Source organism: Stigmatopora argus, chromosome 24, assembly GCF_051989625.1.
Source record: "Stigmatopora argus isolate UIUO_Sarg chromosome 24, RoL_Sarg_1.0, whole genome shotgun sequence".
In the NCBI taxonomy this organism is placed as follows: Eukaryota; Metazoa; Chordata; class Actinopteri; order Syngnathiformes; family Syngnathidae; genus Stigmatopora; species Stigmatopora argus.
In genome coordinates, this window is record NC_135410.1 from 4,476,375 (window position 1) to 4,495,872 (window position 19,498).

The 19,498-nt window shown below is 44.4% G+C and overlaps 1 protein-coding gene across 2 annotated transcripts in view; it reads left to right on the plus strand.

Moving 5' to 3' along the window:
• The window catches only part of nlgn1 (neuroligin 1), a 141,094-nt gene that overhangs the window by 68,773 nt on the left and 52,823 nt on the right, over positions 1–19,498 (plus strand). For both annotated transcript variants that reach the window (XM_077594672.1, XM_077594671.1), the window contains exon 5: positions 14,784–14,996. In XM_077594672.1, the coding sequence (XP_077450798.1) occupies positions 14,784–14,996 (213 nt within the window). The remainder of the gene's footprint in view (positions 1–14,783; positions 14,997–19,498) is intronic.

Genomic DNA, 19,498 nt, shown 5'->3' on the forward strand with positions numbered 1-19,498 from the left:
CTCCATGGACTGAGAGGCTGCCGTGCTCCAAAAGCGGCACCTTAAGGCTCCAACAGGACAATGACCCCAAACACACATCAAAAAAGGTAATGGAATGGCTAAATCAGGCTAGAATTAAGGATTCCGAATGGCCTTCCCAAAGTCCTGACTTAAACCCCATTGAGAACTTGTGGACAATGCTGAAGAAACAAGTCCATGTCAGAAAGCCATCAAATTTTACTGAACTGCACCATTTCTGTCAAGAGGAGAGGTCAAATATTCAACCAGAAGCTTGTGGATGGCTACCAAAAGCACCTTATTGAAGTGAAAATGGCCAAGGGACATGTTACCAAATATTAGCTCTGCTGTATGTATAATTTTGACCCAGCAGATTTGATCACTTTTTTCTGTTCACCCATAATAAAGTCATAAAAGAACCAAACTTCATGAATGTTTTTGTGACAAAGAAGTATCTGTTCCAATCACTCTATCAGAGAAAATCAGAGTTGTAGAAATAACTGGAAACTCAAGAGAGCCATGACATTATGTTCTTCACAAGTGTTTGACAAGTGTTTGTAAACTTATGACCACAACTGTATGTGGTATAGGTGTGTGTGTGTGTACGTGTGTATGTGTATATGTATATGTATATATATATATATATATATATATATATATATATATATATATATATATATATATATATATATAGATTTTTTAATGATTTTTTTCTTCAAAAAAAGATAAAGCGAGTGGGTGAGTGAGTGATGGCAAGTCAGCGATGACAAGTGAGTAACGTGTAAGTGATGACGAGTGAGTGAGTGAGTGACGTGTGAGTGGGTTGGTGAGTGAGAGTGAATGACGAGTGAGGGAGTGAGTGATGTGGGAGTGAGTGAAAGACGTGTGCGGGAGTTACGTGTGAATGAGTGAGTGAGTGAGTGAGTGAGTGAGTGAGTCAGTGAGTGAGCGTCGAGTGACGAGTGAGTGAGTTATTGAATGAGTAACGAATGAGTGACGAGTCAGTGAGTGAATGGCGATTGAGTGATGATGAGTGAGGGAGTGAGTGAGACAGTGATTGAGACAGTGAGTCAGTGAGTGAGTGACATGTGAGTGAGTGACGAGTGAGTAAGTGATGTGTTAGTGAGTGAGTGAGTGACGAGTGGGCAAATGACGAGTGAGTGAGTGACGTGTGAGTGAGTGAGTGTGTGAGTGAATGAGTGACGAGTGAGTGAGTGACGAGTGAGTGAATGATGTGTGCGTTAGTGAGTGAGTGAATGAGTGAGTGAGTGAGTGAAAGAGTGAGTCAGTGACGAGTGAGTCAGTGAATGAGTGACAAGTGACTGAGTTACGAGTGGCGAGTCAGTGAGTAAATGACGAGTGTGTGAGTGACGTGTTAGTGAGTGAGTGAATGTGTGAGTGACAAGTGAGTGAGTGACGAGTGAGTCAGTAAGTGAGTGACAAGTGAGTGAGTTACGAGTGGCGAGTCAGTGAGTAAATGACGAGTGTGTGAGTGACTTGTTAGTGAATGTGTGAGTGAGTGAGTGATGAGTGAATCAGTCAGTGAGTGAGTTACAAGTGACGAGTCAGTGAGTAAATGATGAGTGTGTGATGACAAGTGAGTGACGTGTGAGTTAGTGTGTGAAGTGTGTCAGTGACATGTGAGTGAGTGAGTGAGTCAGTGAGTCAGTGACGTGTGAGTATGTGAGTGAGTGACGACTGATTGAGTAAGTGAGTGACGAGTGAGTGAGTGAGTGAGTGGGTGAGTGAGTGAGTGAGTGCCGTGTGAGTGACGACTGATTGAGTGTGTGAGTGACATGTTAGTGAGTGAGTGTGTGAGTGACATGTTAGTGAGTGAGTGTGTGAGTGAATGAGTGACGAGTGAGTGAAAGAGTGATGTGTGAGTGAGTGAATGACGTGTGAGTGACTGAGTTACAAGTGACGAGTCAGTGAAAAAATTATGAGTGTGATGACAAGTGAGTGACGTGTGAGTGAGTGAGTAAGTCAGTAACGTGTGAGTGAGTGAGTGATTGAGTGATGACTGATTGAGTGAGTGAGTGACGAGTGAGGGAGTGAGTGAGTGAGTGAGTGATGAGTGAGTGAGTGAGAGTGAGAGAGTGAGTGAGTGACGTGTGAGTGAATGACGAAGGACTGATAACAAGTGAGTGAGTGAGTGAACTGTGAGTGAGTGAGTGAACTGTGAGTGAGTGAATGATGTGTGATTGAGGTAGTGAATGATGTGTGAGTGATGACTGAGTGAGTGAGTGAATGATGTGTGATTGAGGTAGTGAGTGATGTGTGAGTGATGACTGAGTGAGTAATTGACGAGTAAGTGAGTGACGAGTGAGTGAGTGAATGACTGTGAGTGAGTGAGTGATTTAGTGAGTCAGTGAGTGAGTACGTGATGTGTGAATGAGTGAGTGATTGAGACAGTGAGTCAGTGAGTCAGTGAGTGAGTGAGTGACATGTGAGTGAGTGACGAGTGAGTGATGTGTTAGTGAGTGAGTGAGTGACGAGTGAGTGAGTGACGAGTGAGTGAGTGAGTGACAAGTAAGTGAGTGAATGACGTGTGAGTGAGTGAGTGAGTGACGAGTGAGTCAGTGAGAGAGTTACGAGTGACGAGTCAATGAGTAAATGACGATTGTGTGAGTGACGTGTTAGTGAGTGAGTGAGTGAGTGTGTGAGTGTGTGAGTGACGAGTGAGTGAGTGAGTGACGAGGAAGTGAGTGAATGACGTGTGAGTGAGTGAGTGACGAGTGAATCAGTGAGTGAGTGAGTTACGAGTGACGAGTCAGTGAGTAAATGACGAGTGTGTGATGACAATTGAGTGACGTGTGAGTGAGTGTGTGAAGTGTGTGTGTTTGAAGTGTGTGAGTCAGTGACGTGTGAGTGAGTGAGTGAATGAGTCAGTGACGTGTGAGTGAGTGAGAGAGTGAGTGATGAGTGACGTGTGAGTGAGTGAGTGAGTGAGTGACGACTGATTGAGTGAGTGAGTGACGTGTGAGTGAATGACGAGTGACTGAAAACAAGTGAGTGAGTGAGTGAACGGAGTGAGGGAGTGATATGTGATGAGGTAGTGAGTGATGTGTGAGTGATGACTGAGTCACTGTGTTTGAGTGACGTGTTAGTGAGTAAGTGAGTGAGTGTGTGAGTGACGAGTGAGTGAGTGACGAGTAAGTTAGTGAATGACGTGTGAGTGAGTGATAGACGAGTGAATCAGTGAGTGAGTTACGAGTGACGAGTCAGTGAGTAAATGACGAGTGTGTGATGACAATTGAGTGACATGTGAGTGAGTGTGTGAAGTGTGTGTGTGTGTGTGAAGTGTGAGAGTCAGTGACGTGTGAGTGAGTGAGTGACGTGTGAGTGAATGACGAGTGACTGAAAACAAGTGAGTGAGTGAGTGAACTGAGTGAGTAAGTGATGTGTGTGTGATGACTGAGTGACTGAAAACAAGTGAGTGAGTGAGTGAACTGAGTGAGTGAGTGATGTGTGTGTGATGACTGAGTGAGTGAATGACGAGTGAGTGAGTGACGAGTGAGTCAATGACTGTGAGTGAGTGAGTGATTTAGTGAGTCAGTGAGTGAGTACGTGATGGTGAATGAGTGAGTGATTGAGACAGTGAGTCAGTGAGTGACGAGTGAGTGAGTGAATGACGAGTGAGTGACAAGTAAGTGAGTGAATGACGTGTGAGTGAGTGAGTGACGAGTGAGTCAGTTAGTGAGTGAGTGACATGTGAGTGAGTGACGAGTGAGTGAGGTGTTAGTGAGTGAGTGACGAGTGAGTGACAAGTGAGTGAGTGAATGACGAGTGAGTGATTGACATGTTAGTGAGTGTGTGAGTGAATGAGTGACGAGTGAGTGAGTGACAAGTGAGTGAGTGACGAGTGAGTGACTGAATGAGTGAATGAGTGAGTGAGTGAGTGAATGAGTCAGTGAGTGAGTGATTTAGTGAATGAGTGAGTGAGTGAGTGAATGAATGAGCAATGAGTGAGTGAGTGAGTGAGTGACGAGTGAGTGAGTGAGTGAGTGGGTAAATGGGTGAATGAAGTGTGAGTGAGTGACGACTGATTGAGTGAGTGACGTGTGAGTGAATGACGAGGGACTGATAACAAGTGATTTAGTTATGTGTGATTGAGGTAGTGAGTGATGTGTGAGTGATGACTGAGTGAGTGAGTGACGAGTGAGTGAGTGACGAGTGAGTGGGTGAATGACTGTGAGTGAGTGACGTGTGAATGAGTGAGTTATGTGTGAGTGACGTGTGACTGAGTGAGTGAGTATGAGTGAGTGAGACAGTGAGTCAGTGAGTGAAATGAGAGTGAGACGAGTGAGTGAGTGATGTGTTAGTGAGTGAGTGAGTGACGAGTAAGTGAGTCAGTGACGTGTGAGTGAGTGAGTGAGTTATGTGTGAGTGACGTGTGACTGAGTGAGTGAGTATGAGTGAGTGAGACAGTGATTGAGACAGTGAGTCAGTGAGTGACGTGTGAGTGAGTGAGTGAGTTATGTGTGAGTGACGTTTGACTGAGTGAGTGAGTATGAGTGAGTGAGACAGTGATTGAGACAGTGAGTCAGTGAGTGACATGAGAGTGAGTTATGTGTTAGTGAGTGAGTGAGTGAGTGACGATTGAGTGAGTGACGAGTGAATGACGTGTGAGTGAAAGAGAGAGTGAGTGACGAGTGAGTCAGTGAGTGAGTTACGAGTGACGAGGCAATGAGTAAATGACGAGTGTTTGAGTGACGTGTTAGTGAGTAAGTGAGTGAGTGAGTGTGTGAGTGACGAGAGTGAGTGAGTGAGTGAGTGAGTGACGAGTAAGTGAGTGAATGACATGTGAGTGAGTGAGTTACGAGTGACGAGTCAGTGAGTAAATGACGAGTGTGTGATGAGAATTGAGTGACGTGTGAGTGAGTGTGTGAAGTTTGTGTGTGAAGTGTGATTGAGTCAGTGACCTGTGAGTGAGTGAGTGAGTGACGACTGATTGAGTGAGTGAGTGATGTGTGAGTGACAACTGATTGAGTGAGTCAGTGACGTGTGAGTGAGTGAGTGAGTGAGTGACGACTGATTGAGTGAGTGAGTGATGAGTGAGTGAATGACGAGTGACTGAAAATAAGTGAGTGAGTGAGTGTGTAAACTGAGTGAGTGAGTGATGTGTGATTGAGGTAGTGAGTGATGTGTGTGTGATGACTGAGTGAGTGAACTACGAGTGATTGAGTGACGAATGAGTGAGTGAATGACTGTGAGTGAGTGATTTGGTGAGTGAGTGAGTGAGTGATTGAGAAAGTGAGTCAGTGAGTCAGTGAGTGAGTGAGTCAGTGACATGTGAGTGAGTGACGAGTGAGTGATGTGTTAGTGAGTGAGTGAGTGACGAGTGAGTGAGTGAATGACGAGTGAGTGACAAGTAAGTGAGTGAATGACGTGTGAGTGAGTGAGTGAGTGACATGTGAGTGAGTGACGAGTGAGTGAGGTGTTAGTGAGTGAGTGACGAGTGAGTAACAATTGAGTGAGTTAGTGAGTGACGCGTGAGTGAGTGAGTGATGACTGATTGAGTGAGTGACGTGTGAGTGAATGACGAGGGACTGATTACAAGTGAGTGATGTGTGATTGAGGTAGTGAGTGATGTGTGAGTGATGACTGAGTGAGTGAGTGAATGACTGTGAGTGAGTGACGTGTGAAAGAGTGAGTGAGTGAGTTATGTGTGAGTGAGACAGTGATAGAGACAGTGAGTCAGTGAGTGACATGAGAGCGAGTGACGAGTGAGTGAGTGATGTGTTAGTGAGTGACGAGTGAGTGACGAGTGAGTGACGAGTGAGTGAGTGAATGACGAGTGAGTCAGTGACGTGTGAGTGAGTGAGTGAGTTAAAGACGTGTGAGTGAGTGACGAGTGAGTGAGTGATGATTGAGTGAGTGAGTGAGTGACGTGTGAGTGAATGACAAGTGACTGAAAACAAGTGAGTGAGTGAACTGAGTGAGTGAGTGATGTGATGACTGAGTGAGTGAATGAAAAGTGAGTGAGTGACAAGTGAGTGAATGACTGTGAGTGAGTGAGTGATTTAGTGAGTCAGTGAGTGAGTGATTTAGTGAGTCAGTGAGTGAGTACGTGATGTGTGAATGAGTGAGTGATTGAGACAGTGAGTGAGTGAGTGACATGTGAATGAGTGACGAGTGAGTGATGTGTTAGTGAGTGAGTGACGAGTGAGTGATGTGTTAGTGAGTGAGTGAATGACGAGTGAGTGAGTGAATGACGAGTGAGTGACAAGTAAGTGAGTGAATGACGTGTGAGTGAGTGAGTGACGAGTGAGTCAGTGAGTGAGTTACGAGTGACGAGTCAATGAGTAAATGACGATTGTGTGAGTGACGTGTTAGTGAGTGTGTGTGACGAGTGAGTGAGTGAGTGACGAGGAAGTGAGTGAATGACGTGTGAGTGAGTGAGTGACGAGTGAATCAGTGACTGAGTGAGTTACGAGTGACGAGTCAGTGAGTAAATGACGAGTGTGTGATGACAATGAATGAGTCAGTGACGTGTGAGTGAGTGAGTGAGTGACGACTGATTGAGTGAGTGAGTGAGTGAGAGAGTGAGTGATGAGTGACGTGTGAGTGAGTAAATGAGTGAATGAAGTGTGAGTGAGTGACGACTGATTGAGTGAGTGACGTGTGAGTGAATGACGAGGGACTGATAACAAGTGAGTGAGTTATGTGTGATTGAGGTAGTGAGTGATGACTGAGTGAGTGAGTGACGAGTGAGTGAGTGAATGACTGTGTGAGTGAGTGACGTGTGAATGAGTGAGTGAGTTATGTGTGAGTGACGTGTGACTGAGTGAGTGAGTATGAGTGAGTGAGACAGTGATTGAAACAGTGAGTCAGTGAGTGAAATGAGAGTGAGCGAAGAGTGAGTGAGTGATGTGTTAGTGAGTGAGTGAGTGACGAGTGAGTGAGTCAGTGACGTGTGAGTGAGTGAGTAAGTGTGTGAGTGAATGAGTGATGAGTGAGTGAGTGAGTGACGAGTGAGTGACGAGTAAATGACGAGTGTGTTAGTGACGTGTTAGTGAGTGAGTGAGTGTGTGAGTGACGAGTGAGTGAGTGAGTGACGAGTAAGTGAATGACGTGTGAGTGAGTGAGTGACGAGTGAATCAGTGAGTGAGTGAGTTACGAGTAACGAGTCAGTGAGTAAATGACAAGTGTGTGATGACAATTGAGTGACGTGTGAGTGTGTGAAGTGTGTGTGTGAAGTGTGAGTGAGTGACGACTGATTGAGTGAGTGAGTGAGTGAGTGAGTGACGACTGATTGAGTGAGTGAGTGAGTGAGTGATGAGTGACATGTGAGTGAGTGAGTGAGTGACAACTGATTGAGTGAGTGAGTGACGTGTGAGTGAACGACGAGTGACTGAAAACAAGTGAGTGAACTGAGTGAGTAAGTGATGTGTGTGTGATGACTGAGTGACTGAAAACAAGTGTATGAGTGAGTGAACTGAGTGAGTGAGTGATGTGTGTGTGATGACTGAGTGAGTGAATGACGAGTGAGTGAGTGACGAGTGAGTCAATGACTGTGAGTGAGTGAGTGATTTAGTGAGTCAGTGAGTGAGTACGTGATGGTGAATGAGTGAGTGATTGAGACAGTGAGTCAGTGAGTCAGTGAGTGACATGTGAGTGAGTGACGAGTGAGTGATGTGTTAGTGAGTGAGTGAGTGAGTGAGTGAGTGAGTGACGAGTGAGTGAGTGAATGACGAGTGAGTGACAAGTAAGTGAGTGAATTACGTGTGAGTGAGTGAGTGACGAGTGAGTCAGTTAGTGAGTGAGTGACATGTGAGTGAGTGACGAGTGAGTGAGGTGTTAGTGAGTGAGTGACGAGTGAGTGACAAGTGAGTGAGTGAATGACGAGTGAGTGATTGACATGTTAGTGAGTGTGTGAGTGAATGAGTGATGAGTGAGTGAGTGACAAGTGAGTGAGTGACGAGTGAGTGACTGAATGCGTGAATGAGTGAGTGAGTGAGTGAATGAGTCAGTGAGTGAGTGATTTAGTGAATGAGTGAGTGAGTGAGTGAATGAATGAGCAATGAGTGAGTGAGTGAGTGAGTGGGTAAATGGGTGAATGAAGTGTGAGTGAGTGACGACTGATTGAGTGAGTGACGTGTGAGTGAATGACGAGGGACTGATAACAAGTGATTTAGTTATGTGTGATTGAGGTAGTGAGTGATGTGTGAGTGATGACTGAGTGAGTGAGTGACGAGTGAGTGAGTGACGAGTGAGTGGGTGAATGACTGTGAGTGAGTGAGACAGTGAGTCAGTGAGTGAAATGAGAGTGAGAGACGAGTGAGTGAGTGATGTGTTAGTGAGTGAGTGAGTGACGAGTGAGTGAGTCAGTGACGTGTGAGTGAGTGAGTGAGTTATGTGTGAGTGACGTGTGACTGAGTGAGTGAGTATGAGTGAGTGAGACAGTGATTGAGACAGTGAGTCAGTGAGTGACGTGTGAGTGAGTGAGTGAGTTATGTGTGAGTGACGTTTGACTGAGTGAGTGAGTATGAGTGAGTGAGACAGTGATTGAGACAGTGAGTCAGTGAGTGACATGAGAGTGAGTTATGTGTTAGTGAGTGAGTGAGTGACGATTGAGTGAGTGACGATTGAGTGAGTGACGATTGAGTGAGTGACGATTGAGTGAGTGACGATTGAGTGAGTGACGAGTGAATGACGTGTGAGTGAAAGAGAGAGTGAGTGACGAGTGAGTCAGTGAGTGAGTTACGAGTGACGAGGCAATGAGTAAATGACGAGTGTTTGAGTGACGTGTTAGTGAGTAAGTGAGTGAGTGAGTGTGTGAGTGACGAGAGTGAGTGAGTGACGAGTAAGTGAGTGAATGACATGTGAGTGAGTGAGTTACGAGTGACGAGTCAGTGAGTAAATGACGAGTATGTGATGAGAATTGAGTGACGTGTGAGTGAGTGTGTGAAGTTTGTGTGTGAAGTGTGATTGAGTCAGTGACCTGTGAGTGAGTGAGTGAGTGACGACTGATTGAGTGAGTGAGTGATGTGTGAGTGACAACTGATTGAGTGAGTCAGTGACGTGTGAGTGAGTGAATGACGAGTGACTGAAAATAAGTGAGTGAGTGAGTGTGTAAACTGAGTGAGTGAGTGATGTGTGATTGAGGTAGTGAGTGATGTGTGTGTGATGACTGAGTGAGTGAACTACGAGTGATTGAGTGACGAATGAGTGAGTGAATGACTGTGAGTGAGTGATTTGGTGAGTGAGTGAGTGAGTGATTGAGAAAGTGAGTCAGTGAGTCAGTGAGTGAGTGAGTCAGTGACATGTGAGTGAGTGACGAGTGAGTGATGTGTTAGTGAGTGAGTGAGTGACGAGTGAGTGAGTGAATGACGAGTGAGTGACAAGTAAGAGACTGAATGACGTGTGAGTGAGTGAGTGAGTGAGTGAGTGACATGTGAGTGAGTGACGAGTGAGTGAGGTGTTAGTGAGTGAGTGACGAGTGAGTAACAATTGAGTGAGTTAGTGAGTGACGAGTGAGTGAGTGAGTGATGACTGATTGAGTGAGTGACGTGTGAGTGAATGACGAGGGACTGATTACAAGTGAGTGATGTGTGATTGAGGTAGTGAGTGATGTGTGAGTGATGACTGAGTGAGTGAGTGAATGACTGTGTGAGTGAGTGACGTGTGAAAGAGTGAGTGAGTGAGTTATGTGTGAGTGAGACAGTGATAGAGACAGTGAGTCAGTGAGTGACATGAGAGCGAGTGACGAGTGAGTGAGTGATGTGTTAGTGAGTGACGAGTGAGTGACGAGTGAGTGACGAGTGAGTGAGTGAATGACGAGTGAGTCAGTGACGTGTGAGTGAGTGAGTGAGTTAAAGACGTGTGAGTGAGTGACGAGTGAGTGAGTGATGATTGAGTGAGTGAGTGAGTGACGTGTGAGTGAATGACGAGTGACTGAAAACAAGTGAGTGAGTGAACTGAGTGAGTGAGTGATGTGATGACTGAGTGAGTGAATGAAAAGTGAGTGAGTGACAAGTGAGTGAATGACTGTGAGTGAGTGAGTGATTTAGTGAGTCAGTGAGTGAGTACGTGATGTGTGAATGAGTGAGTGATTGAGACAGTGAGTCAGTGAGAGAGTGAGTGACATGTGAGTGAGTGACGAGTGAGTGATGTGTTAGTGAGTGAATGACGAGTGAGTGAGTGAATGACGAGTGAGTGACAAGTAAGTGAGTGAATGACGTGTGAGTGAGTGAGTGACGAGTGAGTCAGTGAGTGAGTTACGAGTGACGAGTCAATGAGTAAATGACGATTGTGTGAGTGACGTGTTAGTGAGTGTGTGAGTGACGAGTGAGTGAGTGACGAGGAAGTGAGTGAATTACGTGTGAGTGAGTGAGTGACGAGTGAATCAGTGAGTGAGTGAGTTACGAGTGACGAGTCAGTGAGTAAATGACGAGTGTGTGATGACAATGAATGAGTCAGTGACGTGTGAGTGAGTGAGTGAGTGACGACTGATTGAGTGAGTGAGTGAGTGAGTGAGAGAGTGAGTGATGAGTGACGTGTGAGTGAGTAAATGAGTGAATGAAGTGTGAGTGAGTGACGACTGATTGAGTGAGTGACGTGTGAGTGAATGACGAGGGACTGATAACAAGTGAGTGAGTTGTGTGATTGAGGTAGTGAGTGATGTGTGAGTGATGACTGAGTGAGTGAGTGACGAGTGAGTGAGTGACGAGTGAGTGAGTGAATGACTGTGTGAGTGAGTGACGTGTGAATGAGTGAGTGAGTTATGTGTGAGTGACGTGTGACTGAGTGAGTGAGTATGAGTGAGTGAGACAGTGATTGAAACAGTGAGTCAGTGAGTGAAATGAGAGTGAGCGAAGAGTGAGTGAGTGATGTGTTAGTGAGTGAGTGAGTGACGAGTGAGTGAGTCAGTGACGTGTGAGTGAGTGAGTAAGTGTGTGAGTGAATGAGTGATGAGTGAGTGAGTGACGAGTGAGTGAGTGACGAGTAAATGACGAGTGTGTTAGTGACGTGTTAGTGAGTGAGTGATTGTGTGAGTGACGAGTGAGTGAGTGAGTGACGAGTAAGTGAATGACGTGTGAGTGAGTGAGTGACGAGTGAATCAGTGAGTGAGTGAGTTACGAGTAACGAGTCAGTGAGTAAATGACGAGTGTGTGATGACAATTGAGTGACGTGTTAGTGTGTGAAGTGTGTGTGTGAAGTGTGTGAGTGAGTGAGTGAGTGACGACTGATTGAGTGAGTGAGTTATTTGTGAGTTACGTGTGATTGACTGTGAGTGAGTCACGTGTGAGTGACATGTGAGTGAGTCCAGTGTGAGTGAGTGAGTGACGTGTGAGTGAGTGAGACAGTGATTGAGACAGTGAGTCAGTGAGTGACATGAGAGTCAGTGACGAGTGAGTGAGTGATGTGTTAGTGAGTGAGTGAGTGACATGTGAGTGAGTCCAGTGTGAGTGAGTGAGTGACGTGTGAGTGAGTGAGACAGTGATTGAGACAGTGAGTCAGTGAGTGACATGAGAGTCAGCGACGAGTGAGTGAGTGATGTGTTAGTGAGTGAGTGAGTGACGAGTGAGTGACGAGTGAGTGCGTCAGTGACGTGTGAGTGACAGAGTGAGTAAGTGTGTGAGTGAATGACGAGTGAGTGAGTGAGTAAGTGACGAGTGAGTGAGTGACGAGTAAATGACAAGTGTGTGAGTGACGTGTTAGTGAGTGAGTGTGTGAATGACGAGTGAGTGAGTGAGTGAGTGTGATTGACGAGTGAGTGAGTGACGAGTTAGTGAGTGAATGACGTGTGAGTGAGTGAGTGACGAGTGAATCAGTGAGTGAATGACGAGTGACTGAAAACAAGTGAGTGAACTGAGTGAGTGATGTGTGATTGAGGTATTGAGTGATGTGTGAGTGATGACTGAGTGAGTGAGTGACAAGTGAGTGAGTGAGTACATGACGTGTGAATGAGTGAGTGATTGAGACAGTGAGTCAGTGAGTGAGTGAGTTACATGTGAGTGAGTGACGAGTGAGTGATGTGTTAGTGAGTGAGTGAGTGAATGGTGAGTGAGTGATGATGAGTGAGTGAGTGAGACAGTGATTGAGACAGTGAGTCAGTGAGTCACTGAGTCAATGAGTCAATGAGTCAATGAGTCAATGAGTCAATGAGTCAATGAGTCAATGAGTCAGTGAGTCAATTAGTGAGCGATGAGTGACTGAATGAGTGAGTGAGTGAGTGTGAATGAGTGAGTGAGTGAGTGACGTGTGAGTGACATGTGAGTGAGTCACGTGTGAGTGACATGTGAGTGAGTCCAGTTTGAGTGACATGTGAGTGAGTCCAGTGTGAGTGAGTGTCCTGTGAGTGAGTGAGTGAGTGGGTAAAAGAGGGAGGAGTGAATGAGTGAGTGAGTGAGTATGTGACGTGTGAATGAGTGTGAGTGAGTGATGTGTGAGTGACATCTGACTGAGTGAGTGATATAGTGAGTGAGTGAGGAGGGAGTTAGGAATGAGTGAGTGAGTTATTGAGTGAGTAACGGATGAGTGACGAGTGAGTGATTGAGTGAGTAACGAATGAGTGAAGAGTGAGTGAGTGAGTTAATGGTGAGTGATGATGAGTGAGTGAGTGAGACAGTGATTGAGACAGTGAGTCAGTGAGTCAATGAGTCAGTGAGTCAATTAGTGAGCGATGAGTGACTGAATGAGTGAGTGAGGAGTGAGTGAGTGAGTGTGAATGAGTGAGTGAGTGATGTGTGAGTGAGGAGTGAGTTAGTGAGTATGTGATGTGTGAATGAGTGAGTGAGTGAGTGACGAGTGATTGAGTGAGTTAATGACGAGTGAGTGAATAACAAGTTAGTAATTGAGTGACATGTGAGTGAGTCACGTGTGAGTGACATGCGAGTGAGTCCAGTTTGAGTGACATTTGAGTGAGTCCAGTGTGAGTGAGTGTCGTGTGAGTGAGTGAGTGAGTGCGTGTGTGAGTGATTGAGTGATTCAGTGATTTAACGACAAGTGATGAGTGAGTGAGTGAGGAGTGAGTGAGGACGGAGTTAGGAATGAGTGAGTGAGTTATTGAGTGAGTAACGAATGAGTGACGAGTGAGTGAGTGATTGAGTGAGTAACGAATGAGTGACGAGTGAGTGAATGGTGAGTGAGTGAGTGAGACAGTGATTGAGACAGTGATTGAGACAGTGAGTCAGTGAGTCACTGAGTCAATGAGTCAATGAGTCAATGAGTCAATGAGTCAGTGAGTCAATTAGTGAGCGATGAGTGACTGAATGAGTGAGTGAGTGAGTGTGAATGAGTGAGTGAGTGAGTGAGTGACGTGTGAGTGACATGTGAGTGAGTCACGTGTGAGTGACATGTGAGTGAGTCCAGTTTGAGTGACATGTGAGTGAGTCCAGTGTGAGTGAGTGTCCTGTGAGTGAGTGAGTGAGTGGGTAAAAGAGGGAGGAGTGAATGAGTGAGTGAGTGAGTATGTGACGTGTGAATGAGTGTGAGTGAGTGATGTGTGAGTGACATCTGACTGAGTGAGTGATATAGTGAGTGAGTGAGGAGGGAGTTAGGAATGAGTGAGTGAGTTATTGAGTGAGTAACGGATGAGTGACGAGTGAGTGATTGAGTGAGTAACGAATGAGTGAAGAGTGAGTGAGTGAGTTAATGGTGAGTGATGATGAGTGAGTGAGTGAGACAGTGATTGAGACAGTGAGTCAGTGAGTCAATGAGTCAGTGAGTCAATTAGTGAGCGATGAGTGACTGAATGAGTGAGTGAGGAGTGAGTGAGTGAGTGTGAATGAGTGAGTGAGTGATGTGTGAGTGAGGAGTGAGTTAGTGAGTATGTGACGTGTGAATGAGTGAGTGAGTGACGAGTGATTGAGTGAGTTAATGACGAGTGAGTGAATAACAAGTTAGTAAGTGAGTGACATGTGAGTGAGTCACGTGTGAGTGACATGTGAGTGAGTCCAGTTTGAGTGACATTTGAGTGAGTCCAGTGTGAGTGAGTGTCGTGTGAGTGAGTGAGTGAGTGAGTGCGTGTGTGAGTGATTGAGTGAGTCAGTTAGTGAGCGACGAGTGACTGAGTGAGTGAGGCAGTGAGTGAGTGATTGAGTGAGTGGGTAAAAGAGGGAGGAGTGAATGAGTGAGTGAGTGAGTGAGTATGTGACGTGTGAATGAGTGTGAGTGAGTGATGTGTGAGTGACGTCTGACTGAGTGAGTGATATAGTGAGTGAGTGAGTGAGAGATTGAGTTAATGAGTGAGTCAATTAGTGAGTGATGAGTGACTGTGAGTGAGGCAGTGAGTGATAAAGTGAGTGAGTGAGTTACATGTGAGTGAGTGAGTGAGGAATGAGTGATTGAGGAATGAGTGAGTGAGTAATGAGTGAGCAAGTGAGTGAGTAATTGAGTGAGTGGTTGAAGGAGGGAGGAGTGAGTGAGTGAGTGAGTGATTGAGTGATTGAGTGAAGACACATCATGTGTCCAATTTGGATGATGGCAAACCTGTGACAAAGTGAAGTGTGAGTGGATGTGCTAACCCCTCTACACCGAGCCATTGATTTTTGTTCCTCTTTGCAAGAGTATTCAATCTATAAAATTATCCCAACCTTTTTGTCATTATTTAAATAATTTATATCAAACTGTGAGTTGATGTGGTTAGTCCCCCCAATTCCCTTGAAAAAAAGAAAGGCTTAAAATGACAGAAAAACAACACTTATCAATCAGTATATATGTCCATGTCGTTGCATATTTGAGAATTGTTTTAATCCATGTCACAGAAAATCTTTTTTTTTTCACCCTAGTTGATAAAATGTTTCTTTCGATTGATTAGAACCATAATTCTTCCCTTGCAGGTTTCTTGAGTACTGGTGACCAAGCAGCAAAGGGGAACTATGGTCTGTTAGACCAGATTCAGGCTCTTCGTTGGACCAGTGAAAATATTGCAGCCTTTGGTGGTGATCCTTTACGTATCACTGTGTTTGGCTCGGGGGCAGGAGCCTCCTGTGTCAACCTTCTCACACTTTCTCACTACTCAGAAGGCAACCGCTGGAGCAACTCTACAAAAGGTGAAATATATATCTTCAATTACAATCCAGTAGTATCAATAGTATTGGTAATAAACACTAAATATCTAATCACAACACTTATGGGTGATGAAACCACCACCACATCTTGCCAAGTGATCTACGCTTTGCGCATGCTTGTCTAGAATCCATGGTTAGGAGCGGATAAATGTGATAAGTGGCCTGGACTGAGGCAGATCGGAGACTGGTGCAGTTAGAGTGCAATAAAGAAATCTGATTTTGATTTCATATTTATTTTGAGGATTTGATGAAAGAACAACAAATGTGTATAAAATCCCACTTCACCATCTGTGAAAGGCATACCTGTCAATTTATAAGTTTTTCCCGTATGTTATACATTTTTTCATCATTTCAAATTGTTTACACCGTATAACAACTTTTGTACAGGACTTTTTTTAAAGTACTTTTTTTGTAAAACCAATGTCGATTTACCCACTTTGGCTCTAATCCGGTTCGTCTCGGTCACAGGTAGCAGACGAAAACGTAATCGTTGACTGTTAGGTTAGAATTTTATTTCATCCCATATTTGGGAAATTTCTTGGTTGCAGTAGCAAGACAGACATAAGACACACAAGACATTGTGACCTAGTTAAGAAACTGGAGCCACACACAGGAAGTCCACAAGGTGGGGACCTTCTGCAGACTGAGACTGAGGTTACCAGACAGTCCCTCAGTAGTCTGGAGGTTTTAAAGATCATCTTCCTTGCCTAGATCCTCCTAAACTGTCCTATCACCTAATCAGCAGCAGCGGAAAGGCCGGTGGGGGGCTTCAAAGCACACAAGCAGCCCAGCCAGCACCGGAAGCTCCTCCATCTGACCGGGGAAAGATCTCACGCTCCCATAACATTGATGGAATGCTCGGTCTGGAGTGTTACTTCTTCTCCCGGCACTATCGGCCTGATCCTGCGTGGATGACACCGGAGGCACGGCTGAACGGCTCCAGAGACGTCTAGGACTAGCACAAAGAAACCAAGCCACGCGACGGGTGGGGCCGAGTCGCAAAGGCCGCAGAACAACAAAGCAAAAGGCGCAAAGTACAAAGCAAAGCAAAGTATATGGGAAATCATTAAGAAATGCCAAATGCAATAAAAAAAGACAGAAAGGCAGCAAAAACGCGAAACGGGCAAGAGCGGACGCAGCTACCGCTACCGGCTGCCACTTGAGCGGCGCCATCTTGGTTGCAGTAGCAAAAACGGATACAGACATAAGAAAAAGACGTTGCGGAGTTCGATAAAACTGGAACCACACACAGGAAGTCTTCCCCAAGATGGGGAACTTCTGCAGACTGTGACCGAGGTTGAAAATATGCAGAGTCACTCTTCCAAGCTTATCCACACAGTCCCTCAGTAGTCTGGAGCTGAAGAATCAACAGCAGCAGAGTACAACTCCTCGACTCCGTTTCCGGCTTGGTAAGCGCCGACAGTTCTTCCATCTCATCGGGGAGGGATCTCACTTTCCCCTTAATAGTAGATGGAATAGTTGGTCTGAAGCGTCGCTTCTTCTCCCGGCACTTTTGTCCAGCTCCGGATTTCCAGCGGCATTTAGGTGTTGCTCCTTCTGCTGCGTATTGTCTACAGCTAATCCCATGTGTATGACAGTGTAGGCATGGCTGAATGGTTCCAAAAAAGAAGTATCAGAAATAAGACAGGCTAACAGAACAAAGAAAGTTGGAAAACATTAAAGTATAAAGTACAATGTAAAGTAATAAGGAATATATTAAGAAATATTAAAATGTAATAAAAAAGATAGAAAGGCTGTAAAACATGAAAAACAAATAACAGTGGACAGAGCTACTGCACCGGCTGCCACCTGACGGCGCCATTTGGGAAAAAAAAGGTCGGAAACAGCGCCCTCATGCATTAAACGAGAATTACTACATGTCAGCCCACTCCAGTTATTTTTGCAGATTGCACAGCACAGCCGCTGGGTGCTGTCAAAATGTGCCTCCTATTGTTTATTTCCACCCAAAACACACCTGTAAAGATTTTTTCTGAAATATTTTGAATCGATAGTCTCTTTTTTGTTGTTGTCTTATGCTCTACACAATTTTCAAAGGGATCGGATTGTGTTTAACTGAGATAATAAATTTCTTCTGCTGTAATGTCTGTCACCCCGCCAAACAGCCTGCCAGGTTTACGACACGGTGGGAGTAAAGCTCTGACTGTTTCATCAGGATTCGTAAATCCTCTACTGCCCACGTTAAGATGTGGGTTTGAACCCACTCGGTTGTGACAGTCCCAGCTTTTCCTGCCTCCATATTTCCATGTTTAGCTTTCCGCCCTGTATACACAATCAACAGTTGTTAATTGCTCGGGAGAAACCGCAGGAGGGAAAGTTCAAAGCACATTAAATTCATCTGATTTTCATCCTATCCCAGATCTTACCACCTGGAGATTCCCAAACAGCAGCTGTCTTTAAATTCCTATAACATGTAATGTAGCAAATCATTATTACCTAGAAATAACAGTAAAATGACCTTTTGGCCATATTGATAACACAATAACAGAGTACATTCATTCTTTCATCCATTTGTCTTTTGTATCACTTATCGTAATGAAGTACATAACATTAAAAATGTTGGTGAACAATGTGTCTGGTCACTTTAATAAAATTAGCGTGTTTCTCCTGCAATCGATAGTCTCTTTTTTGTTGTTGTCTTATGCTCTACAATTGAGTGTGTTCCCCCGCCTCTGGGCCAGAGACAGCTGGGATTGGCTCTGGCACACCCCCCGACCCTAATGAGGATGAAGCGGATCAGAAAATGAGATGAGATTAGATTAGCTGCAGAAATCAGGCTTTTAATGACAAAACTTCAAATATCAAAGTGACAAAATAACCAGGGGAAGACGCAACATCGACAAAGAGCCAAAAACATAACTTATGAGTAACTGGGCAAACACGAGGCAATCAAGATAACATGGCACACAGGAATGGGAATAGGGGAGTCCAGGAATAATACTTCCACAATGACGTCATGAAACAGTCCCGTTAGATAGACGTCACACAAAATAATGATAAACACGAAACAGGTGGTTTTGGGAGGAACGGAAAACCAGGAGTGACACGTCCAAATCACTCAGACAGCACACACACAAGAAGAGCGCGGACACACATACACACATCTCTACCCAAAAACCCAATAGAACGTGACAAAAACAGCTCTCTCGTTCTCCGCAATAGTTACATTCACATACCTGTCAACTTGTACGTTTTATACGTATTTTATACGTTTTTTTACCATTTCAAATCATGTACGCCGTACACCAACTTTTGTACGGGGAAAAAAATAAACAAAAATAAAATCGCCAATATTTATGAAAACCGATCTCAACAAGACCGTTTTGGCTAAAATCCAGATAGTCTCGTAGGCTGGTAGCCAACGACGCTACTGTCATCGATCGTTACTATTGTCACGGTATACCAGCAAAAAATATCCTCAATCGTATGTATTTTTTTAGCGGTGCATACGGCAATATCGATAAAGGATGACATGCGCATGCGTAGATGCGTCGTACGGTGTTTGTAAGGTTTTTGGGGGGTTTGTAAGGGGAACCATAATCATTTATAAGGGCAGTTATCGGCAGAGGTTGACAGGTATGCATTCACATCAATTTTTATTCTGAAAAAAATGTATTTATATTTCTTAATAGAATTGAACCCCCTCCCCTGTTCGTCAGGCTTAATATTATACGCCTGCCAACTGTGCCCTTTGCAGCAATTAAACCACATAACTTAGAAAATGTGTGTTAATCAAGAAGTCCCATTTCATTCAATAATGCGTATCGCGTTGCATATTAAAACCAGTTGTTTGAATTTTTTTTTAAATATGATTATTGATGATTGATGAAGTATTTTTGTTGTTCTGTTGTCCAATAAAAATAAGACATCTCCTTCCTCACACTATGAAAAGCAAAGAAAAACTGGAGAAATCTTGATAGGCATCTTTATTTTTGTAAATTTGCCTTCAAACCAAAAGTTGCTGTGCAATATGAAATAAATATAATAATCAACTGAAGACATCATTACCTTTGGCAAGCAGACTATTTTCAGTCTCACAAAAAGAACACTGTAAATTTACCTCACATATGGTCATTTACAAGAAAAAAAATAAAAAAAATAAAAAGGTTGGGATGAACTTTACCCAAAATAAAAAGTTTTTGATTTTTGCAATGTTTTAATTTACATAGAATGGGGAACCACCTGCATTTAAAAGAAAGAAAGAAAGAAAATGCCTGGCAGAATTCACTTGGATCTTTTTAATGGATCTTATGTCTCCTCCATCTCATAATCGCTCATTTTGGCTGTGTTACTGTCCTATTGCGTTCAAGCTCTGTGTTAGCCTCTGTTGCTAACATGCTAAAAACACGTTTCCTCTTCTTCTCCCATTTTACACATCAAAAAGATAAAACCAATTTACAGATAATTTCCCACCCCCTCCGTCTCTCTGTCTGAGTGACTACAGCCATCCAACAATTTTCCCTCAA